We start from the raw sequence: 24,857 nt of genomic DNA, 5'->3' as shown, positions 1-24,857 counted from the left end.
CAAACAGTGTGTTTCTCAGGCAAGTTTTATTTATGCTTAGATGATTCTTTAATATTTTGTTTTGCATAGTTATAAACTTAATATACTCGGAAGTAGGTATCCTGCTTTTCTAACATGCTAATACCATAAATATTTTCTAGTCAGTTGTATCTTGACTAGTGACTGAAGACCAAGTCGGGATGAGGATGTCTTAATCAGTGTTCTCCCAGATGCTTCATCCCTGCTTCACTTCTCTGGAACTTACAAGTAACTTGGAGAAAAGAGGAGCTACCATCCTTTTGCAAATGTTCCTAGTGGACTGATATTCAGAGCCCTTACATGACTCAAACTCCATTATGTCAAAACATCTCTTTATTGACTCTCCCCCCACTCCCAACCTACTTCCTCTCTGGACTCTAAGTTAGTGAATTATATTGCAAACCATCTTTGCTAGATTTGAAATCTCAGGCTCTCCTTTCATACCTGCTTCTCATTATATCACATGGCCACTAAATTCTGTCAGGCCTACTTCTGAAATCCATCCCGACTCTCTTTTTTCTTTTCAGTACTCACTACCAGTGTTCCAGTACTAGATTACTGAAATATAATAATGTTGCATAAAAATACTGTGTTTATATAAGATTGTATTATTTCAGAAACAAAAAATATACCTTATTTTCAAAATCACAGGAAGTTTTAACAAATATCAGTTTTAACTTAGATCACAAAGGATGATTCAATAAATTCCAAAAAACTGTAGGACAGATCACATTCTCTGGTCTATGAAATTATAATTAACACAGATAGAGCTTACATTGGGATCAAGATTACGTTGGGATTAAGAATTTATGTATACTAATTCAAATAACCTTCATAACACCATAATTATCATGGTGTTATGAGGGTTATTTGAGTTAGTATTTGAGTTACTAGTTATTTGAGTTACTAGTAGGTACTTTTATTAACCCATTTCATAGATAAGGAAACTGAGGTAGAGAGAGATGAAAGGACTTGCCGAAGGTTAAAGAGTGATTAAGTGATGGGGCTAGGATATAGTACAATTGATGAAACAACAATGTGGTTGTGGATGTAAACTGAGGAAATTAATGTAAAAGTGCACACATGAAAATAGAGTGTAAACCTTTATAAAATTTACATTTACTTTAATCTGACCAGCTAAACATAATTATCATGATTTCCATTTTCCATCGCATTAATTATTCTTATATAGACAAGGGAATCTTAAACATTTTTACTTTCTTTTCTTGGAGTCTGAAGAAGACAGAGTTCAATTTTCAATCACTTTTTTTTTTTTATTATATCCAATTTTCTTCACTCTGCAGCAGATGCTCCAGTCATCGCAGTATCTAATTGCATATTCATCAAGATTGCACTTCATTCTGCAGCTATAGTATCTTGAAGAACATCTCTTATAAAAAAATGTGCTTCTGGCTTTGAAAAGAGAAAACATTATTTTGTATTATGTTACTTATTTGTATATTTCAATGTCTGAAGTGTTTCATAATAAATTAAAACAACAGCAATAAAGAAGTTGCCCCCCCAAATAAATAACAAAAAAGATTGCAGTAGAGAAAAGTGGAACTATTGAATAAAGATAAATGAGTATTTCTTCTATAAGAGAGTAGATAAATGAGGCAATAGCTGCAAAGGGGCAGAGTCTTTGATGAGAACTATGACAGCATATTTCTGTCTCTAGGGGTGAGGATTTATGATGCAGGAAAGAATGTTTAATTTCAGGAGTGAAGTCCTTAAAAAGTGAGTGAGGATGAAGTCCAGTGTACAAGTAGAAAGGTCAGCCTTCAATTAGAGAATGAAGAGAAGGCAGAGTAAGCTAAAATTGGAAGCTATATGGTAGTGGGAAAAGGAGGAAGTTATCTCTTGTTGCTTTTACTTTTTTGGTTTAATTAAAAATATCATCAGTTGAGAATGAGAAGGGGACAGGGGGAGCTGGGTCTTGGTTCCAACTTTCCAGTGTATTTAGGCCCAAAGCCATGTCTACTTTATTGAGGAAGTTTATGAGATCTGCACAAGATCCCAAAAACCATAATCTCCCACCTTGGTTCCCAGGTTTCTCTCTCTCTCTCTCTCTCTCTCTCTCTCTCTCTCTCTCCCATAGAGCACTTTCTTTTATCGTTTGCCCACAAAGAAACCTATCTTAAGTTTTACAGTAATCATTTTCTTAGTTTAAAAAATTTGTTTCATTACCTGAGTTTTCATCCCCAGACACTACAGTTTAGATTTTTCTCATCATAATTTGATTTTCTCTTTAAACCCACAAGTCCTTCCCAAATCCTTTTCTGAGAATTTTTTTTTGTGTTGAAGAACTTGAGATGTTTAAGCTGTAGTGTTTCCCACAGTTGATATGGTTGATATTTTCTGTTTATATACTCCTGGAGAATTCAACATGTTCCTGTGTACTCTGGATTTTCAGTAAATTGGCAGCTGGATTCAGAGGCTTGATCAAACTCATGTTTGATTCTTTTAGCTACTGGTTGTACTGCACTGATTTTTTTTTTTTTTTTTGTGTGTGTGGTTTATAAGAAGGCCCATAATGTCTTGTTGTCTCGCTTTTGGAAATGATGCTCAATGGCTAGATTCATTGATATAATGGGGTTGCACATTGGTGATACTGTGATTATTTAATGTCTTTTCATTGTTTAGTTGTAATGCTTTAATAAAGAGATATTTTCTTTAATGTAATTTTAAAAACCATTTTGTTATGATATAACTCCTCCCATCTAGCAACCATCAGTTTTTCTTTTCTATCTCTGAGCCTATTTCTGTTTACCCCCTCCACCTTCTTTATTATTAGTATTATTTGTGGTAAGAATATTTAGCATAAGATCTATACTCTTAGCAAATTTTAAGTATACAATACAGCATTGTTAGCCATAGGTACTATGTGTAGAGTAGAACTTTAGAACTTGTTTGTCTTGTATAACTGAACCTTTGACCAACAGCTCCCCATTTCCTCTACCCTTCAGCTCCAGTAACCCCATTCTACTTTCTATTACTATGAGTTTGAGTTTTTTAGATTCCATATATAAGTGAGATCATGCTGTATTTATCTTTCTGTGTCTCCTTATTTCACTTAGTGCCCTCATGGTCTATCTGTGTTGTCACATATGGCAAGATTTCCTTCTTTTTTAAGGTGATCCATTTTATGTATATATCACATTTTCTTCATATGTATTTTCTCCTCACTTTTATTGAGGAGTGATTGACTAGTAAAAATTGCCTATATTTAAGGTGTACAATGTGATGTTTTGATATAATATACATTGTGAATTTATTACCACATAAAATGACATATACACTACCTCACAAAGTTATCTTCTCACTTGAGATCTACTCTTTTAGCAAATATCAAGTATACAATACAGTATTATTAACTATAGTCGCCATGCTGTAAATTAAGTCTCCAGAATTTGTGCATTTTATAACTGAAAGTTTGTGCACTTTGACCAGCATCTCCTCATTCTCCCCTCTCCCATTCCCTGGCAACCACCATTATACTATCTACTTCTTAGAGTTGACTTTTTTACATTCCATATATAAATGAGATCATAGAATATTCATCTTTCTGTGTCTCGATTATTTGACTTAGCATAATGTCCTTCAGGTTTGTCCATGTTGTTGTAAATGGTCATTTCCCTTCTTCTTAAGGCTGAATAATATTCTGTTTTATATACAAAGGGTGCAAAAAATGTAGACACATTTTAAGAAAGGAAAAAACTGTATTAAAATTACGCTGATGGGAAGCACTTTGAGCACCTCTTGTAATTGCAGAAGTCAAACGTGACTTGTATTCATCTTTTGTTATCAGTATATATTGAGTATTACAATTTTAATACAGTTTTCCTTTCTTAAAATGTGTATCCATTTTTCTAGCCCTCTGCCTATGAAGGCTTCGTGTCACACATGGCTTCTGGTATGACAATTTCTGTCAAATAAAAACATCACCTTGTGTCCTCATCCACCTTATTCACCGGATCTGGCACTGTGTGACTTCTGGCTCTTCCCCAAAGTCAAAAAGACTATAACAGGTAAACATTTTGAATTGATTCAGGACATCAAGGCAGCCACAACAGAGCAGCTAAAGACATTCACGAAAGAGGACTTCCAGAACTGCTTCAGAAAGCGGCAAGAACAATGGGATAAGTGTGTTCAAAGCAAGGGGGGTATTCTGAGAGGGATTAATAGCAATGTGTCTTTTACTGTAATAAATGTTTTTAAATTTAAACATTCACCCTATTGTTTGATCACACCATATATATTATATATCATATATATATATGATATATAATATATATAATATATACATTGAGATCCTTACATATTTTGGATATTAACTCCTTATCAGATATATGTTTTGAAAATATCTGCTCTCATTCTACAGGTTGTCTTTCAATTCTTTTGATTATTTCATGTGTTGCTCAGAGCTTTTAAGTTTAATGAAGTCCTACTTCTAATTTTCTTTTGTTGCTTGTGCTTTGGTGTCGTATCTGAGAAATCATTGCCAAGACCAATGTCAAGAAAATTTCCCCCTATGTTTTCTTTCAGGATTTTACAGTTTCAATGTTAAGTTTAAATATTTAATCAATTTGGAGTTTATTTTTGTGTATAGTGTAAGATAAGCATCCAATTTCATTCTTTTGCATGTGGATATCCAGTGTTCCCAGCACCATTTGTTGAAGCGAGGGTCCTTTTCCCATTGTACAGAGGGCGCCAAAAAAATGTATACACATTTAAGAAAGGAAAAAAAAACTGTATTACAATTGTAATACTCAATATATACCAATAACAGAAGATGCAAGTCATGTGTATACACTTTTTTGGCACCCCTGGTATGTTTTTGGCACTTTTGTCAAAAATCAGTTGACGTATATGTGTCAGTTTATTTGTGAACTCTTTAGTGAATTCTCTTGGTCTTGGAGCTGATGGGTCTGTTTTTATGCCAGTACCAAACTGTTTTTAAGAAAAACAAATAAAAGGCATCCAAACCAGAAAGGAAGAGATAAAATTATCTCTGTTTTTCAATCACATGGCTTTACATATAGAGACTTTAAAGATTCTACCTAGAAACTATTAGAACTAGTAAATGAATTGAGTAAAGTTGTAGAATATAAAATCAACATAAAAAATCAGTTGCATGTACATGGATCTAAAGACTTCACATTTTTTTAAATGACCATACTACCCAAAGCGATCTACTAATTTAATGAAATTCATACTAAAACCCTAGTGGATTTTTTCACAGAAATAAAAAACACAATCCTAAAATTCATATGGAAACACAAAAGGCCCTGAATACCCAAAACAATCTTAAGAAAGAAGAACACAGCTGGAGGCATTCCACCTTCTGATTTCAAAATATTACAAAGCTGCAGACTCAATTTTGTAAAGATGTCAGCTCTCCCCAAATTGATCTCCAAATTCACTGCAATCTTAATGAAAATTCTCTTCAAACATGCATATGTGTGTATTTGAATAATTGATTCTAAAATTTATATGGGAATTCAAAGGGGCACGAATATTCAAGACACTTTTTTAAAAAGTGAAAATGTAGATATGTTTCTCTCCCAGTACTGAAGACATCATAAATTAGGATAGTGCATTGTTTGGGCAAAGAGAGACAAACAAAGCAATGAAACAGATTAGAGAGTGTGGGGGTTCAGAATGAACCACCCCAAGATGTGCCTCACTGGTATGTAGATTACTTTGAGCAAAAGGCAACTTTAGCCGAAGGCTCAGAAGAAGCTTCTACCCCTTCCTTTAACAACCTCGACGAATTTGAATTAAGGGCCTTGCTCATAAGCGATATCTTCTTTTGACCTATCTATGGGGCAGGGTAAACTTCGATTTACTAAATGTCTGTTCTTCTCATCATCCTGCAATGACACTTTGAAGTCCCCAAGGAGCATTACTCATTCCTAACTCAGGATGTCTTAATTACCTCAATTCCCCTTTCTGTCTTTGCACCTCTCCTGCATGTGGGGTCTCTGACTCTCTCATGTATGTGGCGTTCCCATACATATGCATGTATTAAATTTTATTATTTTCTCTTGCTAATCTATCTCATGTCTATCTGATTATAAAACCAGCCAGAAGAACCTTGAGGGTAGAGAAAAGTTTGTCTCTGCCCCACGATAGCTAGATTTATGACAAAGAGGGCACTCTCAGTCATTGAGAAAAAAATGTGTTTTTTTTTCCAAGAAAGGGTGCTGGGGGCCAACAGGTGGCTCAGTTGGTTAGAGCGTGAGCTCTGGGCAACAGCATTGCTGGTTCGATTCCCACATGGGCCAGCGAGCTGTGCCCTCTGCAACTAGAATGAAGACAACGAGCTACTGCTGAGCTGCCACTGAGCTCCTGGGCAGCTGGGTGGCTCAGTTGGTTGGAGAACGTGCTCTCAACCACAATGTTGCTGGTTCGACTCCAACAAGGGATGGTGGGCTGTGCCCCCTGCAGCTAAGATTGAACAACGGCAACTGGACTTGGAGTTAAGCTGCACCCTCCACAACTAAGATTGAAAGGACAACAACTTGACTTGGAGCTGATGGGTCCTGGGAAAAACACACTGTTCCCCAATAAAGTCCTGGAAATACACACTGTTCCCCAATAAAGTCCTGTTCCCCAGTAAAATCTTAAAAGAAAAAAACAATTCTTAAAAAAAAGAACAAGGAAAAGAAAGGGTGTTGGGTCAATTTGCTACCAATATGGTAAAAACAAATAATAAATTTTGGCCCTTTGTTTCACAAAAACCAAAACCAGGTGGAGATTTACAATCTAAATGTGATAGGCAAAATAATAAAGTTTTTGGAAGACAAAGAAAAGCTTTTTGAAGCTATTCAGAGAATGTCTTCTTGAGCTCTAGGAGAGAAAGGAACACAAAAGCAAATTAAGAGTCTAGCAAACAAACAAATACTCATAGACACAGACAACAGTATGGTGGTTATCAGAGGGTAAGGCGGGTGGGGGGAGGTAAAAAAGAGTAAAGGGAATAAAATATATGGTGATGGAGGATTTGACTTTGGGTGGTGAACACACAATGCAATATACAGAAGATATGTTAAAGAATTGTACAATTGAAACCTATATAATTTTATTAACCAATGTCACCCCAATAAATTTAATGATTTTTTTAAAAAGAAGCCTGATAAATTATACCACATTAATATTAAGAATGTCTGTATAAAAATGACATGACAAAGGGGGTGAAAAGGCAAGCCACAGGGCAGAAGGTATTTGTGAGATACATAATAAAGCACTTGCATCTAGTGCATCTAGTTTCATTTGTAATGAAACCCTACAGCTCACTGAGAAAATAACAAATAACGCAGTGGGATAATGAACAAAATACTTGAAAAGTACTTTGAGACTTGACATTGAAATGGCCATTAAACAAATGCAAATATCCTCCATCTTAGTAATGTATAAATATAAATGTAAACGACACTCAGTTACTACCATACAAATTCTCCAGTGGCTATAATTTAACAGCCTGATTATATAAATTGTTAGTGGGAGTGTGAACCATTAAGAGTTGTCCTACGCTGCTGAAGAGAGTGTACATTTGCTCATCTACTTAGGAAATTCTGGTATTTTTTTCCCTAAAGTTTGTCCTTTGACAAATGCTTTCATCCCAATAAATACCCAATAAATATATGTTCACATATACAACAAGAATCACGTAATGAAAATTTATAGCAATAAGAGTATTCATAGCAGCCAAAACCTGGAAACAGCTTAAATATTCATCAATGGTAAAATGAATATATAGACTGTGGCATATTACTGTGATGGAACACTATATAGGAATAAAAGTTAATGAACTATAGTTGCAAACAGCAACATAGTTGAATTTCATAAATGTAATGTGGAGTGAAATAAGTCAATCACAAAAGTACATGCTATATATAGAGGGTGCCAAAAAAACGTATACACAAAAAAGTATAACATCTCTTAAAATGTGTATACTTTTTTTGGCACCCTTGTAGTTTCATTTATATAAATTTTAAAGCGTTGTGACAAAACTAAACAATAGTGCATAGATATATGTGTCTAAGTGCCAGAGTCCTAATGTTGTTTACTTATCTACCACTCTTGTGGATATCCTAGGCATAAATCTGTATTAGTCTAAGCCAATAATATTGTTCTCCATTTCTTCTCCAGTGATTGGTTCTGGGGAACTTCCAAGAAATTATTCCTTGCTGATATAAGAAAAAAATGCTCTCCTTTTACTCTGGTGTAATTTGGGGGTCTGAATATGATGTCTAGAACAATGACAGGTATCTTTGGACCCTGAGAAGAGCTACTCAAAAATAAATCTGGCACTTTTCTGACACTTGCTGGGATGGGGGATCTGATACATGAACCAATTTCAGAATTGTTTGATCTTTGGACTTCTTGTATTGTGTAATAATACATTGTGTAATAATTTATTGTTTAAGGAGATTGAGTCTGAGTTGTTTGTAGCTTGAACCTGAAAATATACTCACTGCTATAGCAAGCACGTCCAGTAAAATATTAACAAAAAATAACCTATATAATGGGAGAAAATATTTCCAAACTCACATCTGGTAAAGTTTTAGTGTCCAGAATATGTAAAGAACTGACAACTGAATAATAAAAGACAACCTAATTAAAAAGTGAGCAAAGAACTTGAATATCATTAATGTTGTAAATTAAATGCAAATGAAAACTATAATGAGATTTCACTTCATACCAACTAGGATGGCTATAATAAAAAATACAGACAATAGAAAGTGTGGGTGAGTAGAGAATTGGAACCCTCATGCATTGCTGGTGAGATTGTAAAATGAAGCATGCAGCTGTAGAACATTGTTTGGCAATTCCTCAGAAAGTTAAACATAGAGTTATTGTATAATACAACAGTTTTATTCCCAGTTATATACACAAGAGAACTGGACATATATCCACACAAAAACTTGGACATAAATGTTCATGGCAGCTTCATTCATAATAGTCCCCAAAATAGAAATCCAAATGTCCATCAATGATGAATGGGTGAATAAAAGGTAGTGTATTCATTTAATAGAACACTATTTATCAGTTGAAAGAAATTAAATATTAAAGCATGCTGCAACATGGGTGAACTTAAAAAAACACTGCTAAGTGAAAGAAAACAGACACAAAGGGTCACATATTGTATGATTATATTAAATGTCCAGAATAGGTAAATTGATAGAGACAGAAAGCAGATTAGTGGTTGCCAGAGCCTGAGGGGAGGGGAGGATGTGGAATGACTGCTAATGAGTATGGAGTTTCTTTTTGGGGTGATGAAATGTTCTGTATTAGATAATGATGATGTTTGCACAACTTTATGAATACACAGAAAACCGTTGAAATGGAACACTTTAAAAGAGTGAATTTTATGGTGAATTGTATCTCAATAAAAAATATAAAAGACCAAGAACAATGAGGAAAATTTTGAATTGCCAGGTATTAAAATGTGCTCTATGGTAGTATATGCATCAGAAAAGATAAATAAGTCAATAGATAATAATATAAATCCCAGTTATAAGCCCAAAGATTACCATGTATTTATTATATAGTATTGGTGGAATTTAAAATTAATCTGGAAAAGTTAGATTGATTATTTAATAAATATGTCTGTATAATTGGTTATCTGGTTAAGTGTTGAGGTGGTGTCTTAGCTCCCACCACACACGAAGTAATTTCTACCTAGTGGCTTACCTCGATTAGTGATGAGTGTTCTGTGAAACACAGATTATGATGGAGCAGCAGCCCTCCTAATCACCACTAACTTTCCATTCTTTTCAATTCCCCACATGGTGTGTGTATGTGTGTGTTCTGTGAACATTCTTCCTCCATTTTTGGATAAAACACAATCAAAAGTTAGAGTTCATCATAGGTTAAATCACCGAAGGGCACCATCTTATGGATGTTCTAGCGTCAACTCTCCCCGTGAGCAGCCAACACACGCTTCTCACATTCTTCATTGTACAGTATAATCTGCCCTTGTCTAATTTATTTCCAAATTCTTGGAAGACCTGGCATTCTCTTTCATTTATATTTTCATAACTATGGAATGAAAGATTTCTGTCTTACCTGAAGGAACTATGGACAACAGGGCAAGGCCCCCAAGGATGCAAAGCAAGACCCTCATGGTTGAATAAGTCAGTTAGAATCAGCAGCTGCAATGAAGAGAACGTCTTTATATATTTAGTACACAAGAGGTGAGTTGCACTTTGATTATTGAACCTCTCAGTAGCAAGAACATTTCTCTGTTTCAGTGAGTCTTCATGTCAGGAGATAGCATGCAATGAACGTGACTATTACTTATTCAAAGTAAGTACATTTGTCAAGTGTTGACAGGATGTGTGCACAGCACTTACAGAGAAGGAGCAGCCGTGGTGAAGGCAGAAGAGATTTTCTGTTGAAAACTCATTGTCTTATGGTTCCAGGAGGAACTGTAAAGGTTAAGGCAACATCTATAGAGTAAAAGTATTCACTTTTTTACCCAATAATAGGAAGAGAAGCACTGGGTATAATAGCATGCCTATTTATTAGTATTTTGGGGAATGTACACTAGCAGATTTAAGCAATGAAATTATATTTGAAACCATACACAGGATAGGATGACATAGTAAAGCTTTTAATTGTTTCTCTGTTCAACCGAGTAAGAGCAACTAATTTTTATATCGAAAGTCTTAATGAACACAAATTGCTTACACATCACAGCTATCTGTAATATGAGGGGAATAAAAAGGAAAAAAGGAAGCATGGGCCCTAGATGAACTTAGGAAAACAAATAATATAGAGAAAGCAATGGCAATGCCACAGGAGCATATGTCAGACAAAATGGCACAAATCGCCTCGTAGACACTAAGGAAATGAACAGAAAGGAACACCAGAGTAGTTTCGGTAGCCTAGGGAATCCTTAAAGAAGGCACGAGTGAGAATGCCAATTTTAGAAGCGGCAAGTACATTCACATTCAAGATCTTATTTGGTTTTCATAACTTCTTAGAAGCTCTTACTCCAGGTTAAGCAACTTTTCTCAGGACCAAGAAGGAAGCTCCTTTCTGCCATGGCTTCCTCTGAAAGGTGGCCCTTCTACTGCAGGGTTTCAGTGAATGGAACATGCACTTACATTATTTGAGCAGATCCTCCCTGGCTGAGACCTTGAAAATGATATCTTGAGCTGCATCAGGGATGGGGGATTGGTGGAGGCTTGTGGTCCCATTATTGGGGGTCCTAAAAGAGGCAAACCTCACAACCTCACATTGGCCGCGTGGAGGGCCAACAAGGGGGCTGAAAGCTTGGGGGATGACTTTTCCTAAGCCTGGGTTCAGGTTTTTTCTCCTCCGAAGATGCCGGGACAAGTGGTACCTGGGAACAAGCCTCTCCCTGCACCCTAAAAACTCCCAGGAGACCTTAGAGTCATTGGGGTGCTGGTTATTGATGACTGCTCCATTACTTAAACCTGACTTGTGTGGGACCTTTAGCATGTCTGATCATGAATCTAGAATTTATTTATTTTTCTCATGTGTCTTGGAATTCTTACCTTCTTGATCATGAGGAAAAGCTTTGGAAATATAGTTACATTGCAAAGCAATCAAATTTATGAACACAAATCCTTTATGGAACATTAAGGGCAGACTGTTCAGTGATGCTTTGACATTTTCTATAAACATTTGTTTTCCATCTAGATCTATTTGGAGCCGGGAGGTGGGCCTGGAAGGCTGCCAGGAAGCCCAAGAACATTGTGTGATCCACGGGCTGGCAATCGGGACATCAAAGGAAGGGTCAGAGGAAGGTTCATTGCACTCTGGACGTGGGTTGGTAGGCACCAGGTGAATGTTGAAAGGTAGCTTATCTCCAGATAGCTTAGAGCCTCAGTAAAGAAAGATAAAGCACTTTGACAAATGCCTTTCTTTAAAAGAACACAGAGAAGAAAATCAGATAAGCTATCAAACTATCAAAGTACAAATCGTCACAGCATAAGGAGAAAGGAGTTAATTTACCATGAGATAGTGAATTAAACCTAGAAATTATTGGGTTTTACTGAATGCAGCTCTCCAGAAAGGCACTAGACACTCAGCAAATAATTCATAATCGAGTGTTCATTATCTATCTCCCTTCCCTGTAATGAGTAGTATTGACAACTTTGGAGTCCTGTTTTAATTACTTCTTTTTCTTCTTATTGCTTCAATCTTTCCAAGTTTATTAATTCTTTACCCTCAGTCTATAAACATCTTCAAGTTCCCGCACTTTAAAAACAAAACATAAACTTACCTTTCTTGTCCTTAGTTAACTTGTAAATGTAAAACCCTAACTTTTCCCCTTTCCTCTCAGAAAAATAATAGTACATGTTCTGTTTCCAGTTCTTTCCATTCATTTATACTACAGGTTTCTGACATCTTCCCTCATCTTTCTACTGAATATACTTTTGGCAAATCACTAATGACTTTTTCTCTGTGTAGTAACAAACAAACAAATATACGGGGGTTGCCAAAAAAGTGTATACAAGTGGACACTTTGGTCAACGTTGCTCACACAGCAGTTCGCCATAATCAGAAGTGTCTGGACCCTGATGGTAACAACTTTGAGCAACTCTTGTAACTGTAGAAGTGAAATGTGACTCGTATTCATCTTTTGTTATTGGTATATATTGAGTATTACAATTTTAATACAGCTTTGCTTTCTTAAAATGTGTATACATTTTTTTGGCATCCTCTGTATATATACATATACACACGTACATAGATTCTTATATGTTATGTATATTTTATTTTTTATTCTGATTCCTAAATAATATATTTTTATTTTAAAATTGTGAAACTAATAAAATTATTAAGATAATAATATAATGCATTATTCTACCACTTAAAAGATCATTACTATTTTGATTTATTTCTTTCCCATTAAAATAACAGGTAGAGTTAAAAAATTATAATAGAATACTTTAAACTCCCTATGCTGAATATCTGAATGAAATGGACACTTTTAGGGAAATAACTCAGATGATAGAATAAACTAGATAACTACTCAACACATTTTATGAAATAGAATAACCAGAATAAAGAAATGTCACAAGGGCAATATAGTAGTCATATATTATTGCATAACAAAACTCCCCAAAATGCAGTGGCTTAAACCAACAAACGTTTATTACCTCACAGTTTCTGTGGGTCAGGAATCTGGGTGTGGCTTAGCTGGGTGCCTCTTTTTTTGTTTAATTTCATTTTCTTTATTTTGGAGAGAAGTCATTAAAACAATGAGACACTTGCCAAAATAAAACAATGTTTGCACAAAACAGTGGAAAAATGTAAGAGAGATGATTTTCTTAACACTCATAGCTACACATAACATTTTAGGAGCAGGGTGCCTTTGGCTCAAGATTTCTCACGAGGCTTCAGACAAAACTGTCAGCTGGGGCTGCATTCTCATCTGAAGGCTCGGGGAGGTCTTTCAGACTCACTCACCTCGTGTTAGCAGGCCTCAGTTCCTTGCCACAGGGGCCTGCCTCTCTCTTGAACTATGTCATGACAAAGCTGCTGGCTTGCCTAAGAGCAAGTGATCTGAGAAAGAAGGAGAGAATATATCCAAGATGAAAGCCATGGTCTTTTATAATCTAATTTTGAAAATGGCATCCCATCTCATGTGATATATTCTATCCATTATACCTAAGTCACTAAGTCCAGCCCACTCTCATGGGGATAGATTTGCACATAAATGTGAACCTAGGGGCAGGGATTATTGAGGATACCTTAGAAGCTACTTACCACAGATAGCAAAAGATAAAAATGCCAATCTAGCCTATGAACATAGATATAAATGCTACATAAACTGTTATCAAATTGCACTTAATTTCAAAGTAAAAGAGGAATATATCATGAACAAGTAGTATTTATCTGGGAATTTAATACACTACATCATTCCATTTTTTCGAGCACTTAATATGTGCTATGTGTTGTCGTAAGTCCTAGGAATACAGTAGGCGACAAGATAGACAAAATTCCTGCCTTTGTGCAATATATATGGTAATGATGGAAATGCTTCACACACACAATCATTTTGGAAAAGATACCTGTGTGATAAGAGTAGAATAGGAGAGTTTTCACAAACTAGGGATAAAGTGGTTAATAGTATTATCTTAGTTTTCTCTTCGATGCAAACTCTGAGACAGGGACTTTCATGCCAGTAGTTTTTTAGGGAGGTGATCCTGATATACACCAGAAGAGTGGGGAAATGAGACCAGGAAGAGAAGAAACTGAAAAAGATGCATTTGAAGACAGTTACCATTTTGGGCTATGGAATATCATTTCCATGGTGAACTCGAGGATGAAGTGTAGAAGACCCTTCAGAGTCATGCCAGTTCAAGGGTGAGGAAGCTGGGTTATTTATCTGCACAAGTCCTTACATACAGAGGGTGACAAAAAAATGTATACACATTTTAAGAAGGGAAAAAACTATTAGAATTGTAATACTCAATATATACCGATAACAAAAATGAATACAAGTCATGTTTGACTTCTGCAATTACAAGAGGTGCTCAAAGTGGTTACCATCAGCATCCAGATACTTCTGAATACGGCGAACTACGGCTTGAGCAACATTGACCAAAGTGTCCACTTGTAGACATTTTTTTGGCTATATATAATTGGTTAAGTGCAGCTTCCAAGGGTACTAACTACTGTTGTTCCCCAAAAGCCCTGAGGAAGAGTCCCACATCTTCAGAGTAAGCATTCGTCTCTGTGTAGAGAAGGACAAGAGATAAGAGCAGGGCAGCCAGTGCACCACTGTCCACTCTTTGCTCCACTCAGATCCTCTCATGCCCCATGCTAAACTTATTTTATTGTGTTCCTGATATTTTAAGATTGTGGCTAGTTATAATTCAACAAATAGTTGAAACAGTAGGGGTAGGAACGTTACAGGCCTTGCTACTTGCAGTTGGTCTTGAGGCCATAACTGATATGCACCATTTTTCTTCTTTCTTATTCTAGAGATCCTTCACCCTTGCACAGCACTTCTGTTGATCCATTGCTTGCCCTGTGGTGTAAACCAGACCTCCCCCACTGTGAAGCCTCAGCCCCTGGATACTGTGTCTTAGTCAGGCTATGATTACTGAAGTTATTAATTCACCACTGGGTTATCACTGGGCATGGAATAATAAGGAGACACTCCAGTGAAACCCCTAAGGTTTTATTTGCCTTCTTTGTATAGTAGAAACTCTACCTTCCCATGATAATTAGGAACAATTAACCCTGCCAATGCAGTAATTTGTTTACTACATTGCTGCCTAGTCTGCTGGTATCAGGAGTTCAAAATAATCAGATGGCACTCATAGTGTTGAGTTTGATAGAACCCCATGGTAGAAGCAACCCCGCACTGAAAATCTGAAACTTTGGTCCAGTGGAGCCTAAAGATGTGGGGATAGGAAGCATAAATTCTCCAAGTGCGTCCTTAGGAGTGACCAGAGGGGCCAGTCTGATAGCCATACCTTGTGTTTCAGACCCATGTGTCCTAGCTATTGGGAACACAGAATCATACACTGGCCATTGGCTTAGGATATGTATTATGTATTAAAAGACAGTGCTTCAAACTGTGACTTGACACCTTCAAGATAGTGCTTTCATCTTTAAGAACCTTATATGATATTTTATTCTTCCTTAGGACTGGTCATTCTTGACTTCATCTACTATTTTTGAATCTTTCATAACTTCAGCCTTTGAAAATAGCTTCAGAGTCTCAAAGGACTGTTACCTCCGTGTACTGATCCTTAGAATTCCTCCATTTGGTAAAGAAGCTGAAGTTAAAACAAATGAACTGGTTAGTTATTGAGCAGCAGGGCTGGATTTGAACAAATTCCCAGTGCATTTTCCACACACAAACCCATAGTTGTTGGTTAGCAGTTTAATAGAGGACAAGTCATGTGTTAACTTCAAGCTCAGATTTACTGATTTTTATATTTATAGAGCACCATTAAAAATAATTAAAAAAAAACAATTTTATATCTATTTTCCCATTTTTTCTTAAAAATGTCCAGGTAGTGGGCAGCTGGTTGGCTCAGCTGGTTAGAGTGCTGTGCTCTTAACACCAACGTCACCAGTTCAATTCCCACATGGGTCAGTGAGCTGTGCCCTCCACAACTAGATTGAAAAAAAAATTACTTGACGTGGAGCTGATGGGTCCTGGGAAAACACATAGTTCCCCAATATTCCTCAATAAAAAAAAATGTCCAGGTAGGTAAAATGACTTTCATTTTATAGATGAAAGGGACACAAAGAGGTAAGTGACTGACTGAAATGGTGGTCTTGAGTTCCAGCAGTTAACACTTTTTCTATTAAAGTGCTGTCTAGTTAACCAAATAACAATAGTCAATTAAACTACTGATATGGAAAGGATCTATGATGATATTAGAACAGTTAAGACTAGAATAACTATGCTATCCAATGAGTTGGAGTTTGTTTAGGGCTCTGTCATAGAGATACCATATTTATGGGGATTCCTCTGTCTAAAGAATACAAGGTCAAGAAAGAAAGTAGCCGAATTACAAAATTATGAAAGCCATGACTAAAGAAAAATCTGGAACAAGGAAGCACTCTTGAAAAATTTGAGCATGATAGTACTTTGTATAACACGTAACAAATTTATAGAGCTGAGTGGATGGTGGTAGAAGCAGTTGTTTTTAAAAATTGGCATATAGTTTTTGAGTGTCAGAGATACACATAGCTATTACTAAGGCTGGAATACAACTAATCTTCAAAACGAATGTAAAGGAGACCACCATGACATTCAACAATGATGAAATCCTGGAATAAATAGAATATAGGTGTGACCATCTATTCCTTAAGAACAAGGCACAGTTTTAAACATTTATCCAACAATTCTGTGTAAACCAACCACTATTATTTTTATATCCTGAAAGCATATATATACTTTTACCTTACTAAATGATTATAGCTGGGCAACTACACCTGCCTTAATAATCTTTTCATCCACTTTACTTGGAGTTGATTCTGCCTAACATAAAACAACCATTAAAGTTTCTTTTTCTTCTCCTAAGATTTAATAAATAGTCGAGAATTATATACAAATACAGAAAGGCCTACACCAACTAACAAATAAAAAAAAGTAACTCAAATCATGCATGCACACTGACAGTAAGTGCATGTATACTTTTTGCAACACGATGCTAGTTTACAGTTGTTGAGGTCAGTGGTTTTCAAGGAACTTACTTAATCAGCCCTTTAGAGGGCACTAGAAACCTTCATTTTGAACAAAGGCTCTAGCTGATTCTAGGTTTTGATTAGAAGTGCGGTCTGCTTGTTGAACACACAGTGCCATATATAGATGATGTATTATAGAATTGTACACTTCAAATCTATATAATTTTACTAACCAATGCCACCCCAATGAATTTAATTAAAAATGTCAAAAAAAGTGTGGTTTGGGGAAGTACTTCTAACTTTCATTATATGTAGGATTACATATACAATAAAATTAAACTATAAGTCATGTAGTTGAACACAAATAATTTCCTTATATAAACTATTAATAGACACCTAAGTACAATATAGTTTTTAAAATGAAACCACGTGTATATAGTTGTATTCATAAAGGTAAGGACACCAATCAAAAGCTATAGGACAATGAGATACTTCAACAGCAAACCCAAATACACAAAGATAGTCCTGTGAATTCCATGTTTCATCAGCATCAAAAAACCACCAATCTTTTAGTCCTTTTCTTGTATATTATTGGGCATCCATGTTTTCTGTATTTGATTGGATCCATTGATTTTATTTCATTTTTCTGAATGACATTTTCTACAAACATACTAAAGCGGACAATTAAGTTTGCAAACTTTACACCGTGCACTTACGTGGTGGAAAGTTCGGAAACTTAATTGTCTGACCTGTCATTGGCTGCTGCTTGGTGGGGTTGAATGTCCTTGGGGGTATCCATTGTTAGTCCCCATGTAACATGGAGAAATTTCTCACTCATCGCTTCAAACAGATTCTGGCTCATCACTGTGCCACCAACATATTTTGTTCTTATCATTTTTGCAAAGATTAGCTCCCCATCACATTTTTCATATAAATACAATTTCAGATAGTCTCATCATGACCTTTCTCCTAGTCATGCAATTCCACACAATAAAGACTACAAAGATAAATCAGGTATTTCAATATAATATTGAAAATCCAGTGAAATTCTCTGGTTTTGTTTTATGCGTCTTAGAGTCTTGTTCTAAACAATGGATGCAAAAAGATTTGGATTTAAATGACCTTTACATGTTGATTAAATCACGTGACTTTGGGACATTGAGGTAATTAGGGAAAAACCCTCCCTCAGATACTCCTCTATATGGAGTCTATAATAAGCAAATTATTTAGCAACCTATAGCTCAGAGCAGACAGAAAAATTCTTTTTTATGTCAGTTGGTTAGTTGCTAAGGAAACGGGTTTACTATTTATTTATTTTTTCCCTTTATCTTGCTGAGTTCGATGTGCCATAGTAAAGTTATCACTGTCAATCCTCTGTGTTTTCTGAAGACTGCCTAACCTTCTATATACACAAAACATTAGTCAGCTTAGATCAGTGTTTTGTGTATTTGGTTATAGTAGAGTATGTTTAAGTTGGAATAAACATTTGCATTGTGACAATTTCTGTTTTTTTTTCTGTTGATGTTGAATAATTTTGACTACTTTTAAAGGGCACACAGCTCTAGCTGTCTTTACTTCTGCTATGTCAAAATCATTGCTGTCAGGATTAGACAAGTCACCAAAGCATTTTATGCATGGAAATGGTTTGTTTTGAAGATGTGATAGTTTGTGGAACACAGACTTGGAGTTCTAATACTGTTAAAAGCAACATGCTGTGACTTCCAAACCCAAAAAAGATAAAATGTGATTTGGAGTCTGACAACATGCTGAAAACACAGCATTCACACATTTACATCTAATATCAAACACTGAAAAGATGGACTTTGATATAAAATTTTAAATGATTGAAATTGAAAATGTTTCATATTATTAAATGATTAAAAATTTCTTCTTTAAACTCAGGGTGGTGGCCTTCAGTTAAGATGATACTTTTAATGTTTGAAATTGCCATTTGACACATGTCGCCTTTATATAATCTAATCCTTTTTCACAGGAAATAGATTACTGAGCAAGAGTTGTAGCTGTCAGAGGAAATTTCACTATAATAACTTGTATCTCTAGGAGTAAAAAGAGATGTGGGAATAAGAGGTCAAGAATATCTCCATAACTTTGAATTATAAAAATGTGGCAAAGAAAATGAATTTTAAAATAAGCTTTACATTTTCTAAATATATTGATGTATTATTATCTAAAAAAAAAAATTCATGTAATGATGTCAACTAAACCTATCTATGGCAAATTTCCTGTGTCTATGTGTAGAATTGATTGGCCTCATAACCTTATGCTGGTGTAAAAGATGGCCTTTACTTCCCTGATAGCCATAAAAGCTCTTATATGATAAGTTAGTTGTATGATTTTATAACTTTTTAAAATAAAGTAATTCTAAATATATTTATTTAAGTAAAGATCAAACTCAATTTATGAAGGGTAAAGCATCATTTAACAATAGAGAGAGTCTTATTTTATCATACTTGAAGAAAATGTTGACTGTTGGGTTTGAAATTCTTGATTAAACATTATATGATGATGGGTTTTTTTGAGGGATGGATAGTATAGAAGGCTTTGCTAATTGTTTATACCAGTATGGTGTTTCAGAAATTCTTGGAATCACAGTAGGCACTATTTTACCATATTTTTTTTTTTCTTCTTTTACTGTATACAAGAAAGAATGACCTAAATGTGAGTCCCATTTCATATCTACCTTTAAGACTATAATCATGTTTTCTTTATAATTACTTCTGTTTTATAAAAATATGCCACCAGATTAAAAAAAAAATTATGGAAGCCGATAATGCTCGCGTACATGAATCAAATGCTACTTAGAATATAAAGGCACAGAAATGTAATTACAAAGGAGCTAAGGATAAGTCAGTTATCTTTAATAAGGTTACTAAGGTTACTTGAATGATTATAAGGGTAATCTTATCATCAAAGTATATGTGAACACAAGGAAAGCAGGCTTCCTGGGAAAACAAGAGTAGACAAATATCAGTTATAATGAGTAAAAGAGGAATCTCAGTGAAAGTGGACTTTACAAAAATGAGGATGTAACTTTGTAATCCAGTCAACAGGATTTAATTTGTATTCCTATAGGTATTAGGGTTCTCCAGAAATCCACAACCAAGTGGATATGCATAAGTAGCCTTTATTCATTATAAGGAATTGGCTCACGCAATCACGGAAAAGGGCAAATCCCAAGAGCTACAATGAGTTGGCAAGCTGGAGACCCAGGAGAGCTGACGTGTAAGTAATTCCAGTTAAGTCCTAAGTCCTGAGAACGAGGAAACCAATGGTGTAGTTCCTGTTCAAAGACCAGCAGCATTGAGGTCCCGGAACAGCTGATGTTTCCATTTGAGTTTGAAGGCAGCAAAAAAGCTGATGTCTCAGTGTGAAAGCAGTCAAACGGGAAGAATCTCTCTTACTTGGGAGTGAGTCATCCTTTTTGTTCTATTTAGGCTTTCAACTGGTTGGATGAGGTGCACCCACACTGGGGAGGATAATCTGTTTTACTCAGTTTACTGATTTAAATGTGAATCTCATTCAGAAACAGTCTCAGAGAAACAGCCAGAATAATATTTGACCAAATACCTCGGTACCCTGTGGCCCGGTCAGGTTGCCACTTAAAATGAACCATCACACTGTAAAACGAACTTTCATTATTTATACAATAAAAAGGGATCCTGTGTGCAAGACAACATATTTTTCAAGTGGACTTTTGCTAGCTCATCTCTGTGAAAGCCAATTGAACAATAACAGTGCCTGATATTTGTTAGACATTTAGTATTCATGGCGCTTTGCAGTGCAACTAACTGCCAACTCTTATATTATGAGGCCTGACAGGTAAAGTCTTCGGAATTGCCTACATTCAGGCCTGAAAATCACACACAGCGTTTTGGCCAGCAGCTGGGTTCTTCCTTAAAGAGTTATATAAAAAAGGATGAGAAACAGTTTATGTGCTGCAAGTTCTGACAAAAGGTGAAAAAGACATATATGGTGAATAGTGATTTCAGAGTGCAGAAAGGATGGGTGATTAGATAAGATTAGTTCAGAACAATCAAAGGATAAATCAGAGTCAGAGGTGGTTTCCAAAGTGCAATTAAAACAATTTGAGGATTATGGTGAATATATAATCACTCTTGGGACTGCTAGCTTCTTCTGAAAGGCTGTGAGAGGGCTGTAAGTGAGCCAGGTACTCACTCTTCCATGATGTGGAGGCAAGTTGATGTGTGCACACAAATTTGCAATATTGACAGCTTAAGAACCTTCATAAATCTTAACCTAGTGATTCCATGTCTTGGAATTTGTTCTAAGGAAATATTCAGGATTTCAGAAATTTACAAGGTAATTCATAGAAGCTCAAACTGCACATTAAAAAAATCACACACACACACACACACACACACACGATGTCCAAAGTTAAATTATAAGTTCCTTGAAAGCAAGGACTATCTCCACCATATGTCTAGCAATTAAATGATGAATAGTCTCTTTGTTTTGTTGGTGGTTTCTTTTGCTGTACAGAAGCTTTTCAGTTTAATATAGTCCCATCCATTTATTTTAGCTATTACTTCCCTTGCCTTTGAGGTCAAATTCATAAAAATAGGAGAAACAACACCTCAGATAAGGGGCTAATACCCAAAATATATAAGGAACTCACACAACTCAACAATAGAAAACACAATCCAATTAAAAAATGGGCAGAGGACATGAACAGAAACTTCTCCTAGGAAGACATACAAACAGCCAACAGATATAGGAAACAATGCTCAACTTCATTAGCTATTAGGGAAATGCAAATCAAAAACACAATGAGATGTAACCTCACACCTGTTAGAATGGTATCATCAAGAAGACAAATAGTAACAAGTGTTGGAGAGGATGTGGAGAAAAAGGAACCCTACACACTGTTGGTGGGAATGCAGACTTGTGCAGCCGCTATGGAAGGCAGTGTGGAGGTTCCTCAAAAAATTCAGAATAGAATTACCATAAGACACTGCAATCTCTCTTCTGGGTATTTACCCTAAAAATCTGAAAACATTTATTCATAAATATATATATATATAGAAATATATATATTATCTATATATCTATATATAAATATCTATATATCTATATATTATATATAATTATAATATATATATTATATATACATATTATATATAATATATAATATATATATATATATATATATATATATATATATATATATATTCTCCCATGTTCATTGCAACATTATTTATGGTGGCCAAGACATGGAAACAACCAGTGTCCTTCGATAGATGATTTGATAAAGAAGATGTGGCATATATACAAAATGGAATACTGCTCTGGCATAAGAAAAGATGAAATAGTGCCATTTGCAACAACATAGATGGATCTTGAGATTATTATGCTAAGCAAAATAAGTCAGATATAAAAAGTAGAAAACCATATGACTTCACTCATATGTAGGATATAAAATTAAAAGCAACAGACAAACAAACAAAGAAACAAAAATGCATAGACACAGACAGCAGTTTAGTGGTTACCAGAGGGTAAGGGGGAAGGCAGGTGGTGGGAGAAGAGGGTAAAGGAAGTCAAATATATAGTGATGGAAGGAGAACTGACTTTGGGTGGTGAGCACACAATGTGATATATAGGTGATGTATTATAGAATTATACACTTGAAACCTATGTAATTTTACTAACCATTGTCACCCAATAAATTTAATTAAAAAAAATGGCGAATAGTCAATACTTAGTTTCTGAATGAAAGAAAGAATAAAGGAGAAAGTTATTAATAAATATTATACCTATAACATATTTATTAATTGTTTTAAATCATAGTTCATTAAATAAGAAAATATTCATGACTAAGTATTAATTAAGAAAAGCAAGATGGATATCTCTGGGGACTCTATAACCTCATGTTGGGACAAAAGTACAAAATTAATTTAACCAGATAATTACTCTCTGACTCTGTTCATCTTACAAATATGTATGTGTGCATGAACACTAAGATCAATTAAGAATAATATCACAGCTTTTAAAATTACTTCAAGTGGAGATAGGATTTAAGTCATTTTTATTTTCTTGTCTTCGTGGTACTATAATAGTTTTTCCAAACTCTCCATAAATGGCTGTGTTTCTTTGATTAGAAAGGAGAAACAATATACATCACAAAACTTAAATTTAAAGAAATGGGATTAAATAACTCATCAAAAGTATCCAATGAAAAGAAAGTATATTAGCTTTAATATAAAAGTATTGGTTGCTAAAATAAAATAAAATAAATGGATAATGAGTAGGCACAAATAGACATGAATAACTGATAGTAGTCTGAAAACTTTGTTCAGAAAACAAGAAATGCCTGCATTACTGCCCTTGCCTAGTCCTTTCTCCCTCCTTCCCTCTTTCCTTTCTTCTTGCAAAATGTAGCATTAAAAAAAATCCCATCGGGCCGGCCCGGTGGCTCAGGCGGTTAGAGCTCCGTGCTCCTAACTCCAAAGGCTGCCGGTTTGATTCCCACATGGGCTAGAGGGCTCTCAACCACAAGGTTGCCAGTTCAATTCCTCGAGTCCCGCAAGGGATGGTGGGCTCTGCCCCCTGCAACTAAGATTGAACACGGCACCTTGAGCTAAGCTGCCACTGAGCTCCCGGATGGCTCAGTTGGTTGGAGCCTGTCCTCTCAACCACAAGGTTGCCGGTTCGACTCCCGCAAAGGATGGCACAGCTCCCTGCAACTAGCAACGGCAACTGCAACTGGACCTGGAGCTGAGCTGCGCCCTCCACAACTAAGACTGAAAGAACAACTTGAAGCTGAATGTTCAGAACCCTCCACAACTAAGATTCAAAGGACAACAATTTGACCATTGTTCCCGAATAAGAATAAAGTCCTGTTCCCCTTCCCCAATAAAATCTTAAAAAAAAACAAACAAAAAAATTCCCATCCAACTCTTTTGAAATAACATTGATCTTAAAGGTTGATATTTTGGACACATGATTTTCACAGCATAATCTTTATCATCAAAGTAATGGGCAAATACTGCCTGGTTTGCAGCTTCTTAAGAAAAGGTGCCATTATCATCAATCTTCTCTATTTTATCTAACTCTATTTAAGAATATACCATTCTAAAATTCTGTTAGGTTGATAATTTGTTATTAACATTGATAGTACCAGAAAGAGATATGCCAAATCCATGATATGGATGATATACCATAATGAAAGAAGTGAAACATTGAACGTTAGCTTGTTATCAATAACTTGCATTTCAGACTAATTAGCTGATTAGTGTTTGACAGTCACTCTAATATGGCTTTCCCTTCCTTAACCTGTTGTAACCCTTTACTCTTGCTTATTTCATAGCTGAATACTCCATCCCTGCTTCTGCATTACCTATTTCCTTCATTTTTCTTCTACTTTCCTCAATTGTTTAATCATATTTGTTCTGAGAGCTAATGCTCTTCACTCTTCAGAGAACCATACATTTCTCACCTATTACTGTTCATAAGCTATGAAGAAAGATAGTATAGATTTTGGCAAGGCTGAAAGGTTCTGGAAATTGGGTGCGGTCTCTGTATTTATATTTTCCAGTAGGAAAGAGGGGCACGTTTCCTTGACTGTATGTCATTTGAAAAGATCATTTCCTTTTTCGTGTGTTTTATTAATATGAAATAGTATGAAGATTGAATCTCAAAAATTACATTATATCAAGTGTACT

The 24,857-nt window shown here is 35.4% G+C and overlaps 1 protein-coding gene and 1 pseudogene across 1 annotated transcript; both read right to left on the bottom strand.

Moving 5' to 3' along the window:
• Window positions 1-1,188: 1,188 nt before the first annotated feature.
• Window positions 1,189-10,150, bottom strand: LOC109448110 (beta-defensin 43). Its single transcript, XM_019733081.2, has 2 exons — window positions 10,093-10,150; window positions 1,189-1,431 (listed from the first exon to the last, which is right to left on the bottom strand). Exons 1-2 carry the CDS (start codon window positions 10,148-10,150, stop codon window positions 1,268-1,270), a joined length of 222 nt encoding a protein of 73 aa, XP_019588640.1. The 3' UTR covers window positions 1,189-1,267.
• A 7,557-nt stretch (window positions 10,151-17,707) lies between these two features.
• Window positions 17,708-17,956, bottom strand: LOC109448130 (DNA-directed RNA polymerases I, II, and III subunit RPABC4; annotated as a pseudogene).
• Between the last annotated feature and the right edge of the window lie 6,901 nt (window positions 17,957-24,857).

This window comes from Rhinolophus sinicus, linkage group LG07 (genome assembly GCF_036562045.2).
Source record: "Rhinolophus sinicus isolate RSC01 linkage group LG07, ASM3656204v1, whole genome shotgun sequence".
Taxonomy (NCBI): domain Eukaryota; kingdom Metazoa; phylum Chordata; class Mammalia; order Chiroptera; family Rhinolophidae; genus Rhinolophus; species Rhinolophus sinicus.
The sequence above is the reverse complement of the archived record's forward strand: the minus strand, read 5'-3'. Positions and strand labels throughout refer to the sequence as shown.

Excerpts from the sequence above, each read along its gene's own strand:
- LOC109448110 (XM_019733081.2), bottom strand. The coding sequence starts at position 10,150 with ATGAGGGTCTTGCTTTGCATCCTTGGGGGCCTTGCCCTGTTGTCCATA. Across the intron at positions 1,432-10,092 it reads GTTGTCCATAGTTCCTTCAG|CCAGAAGCACATTTTTTTAT; the intron begins GTAAGACAGAAA and ends CTCTTTTCAAAG.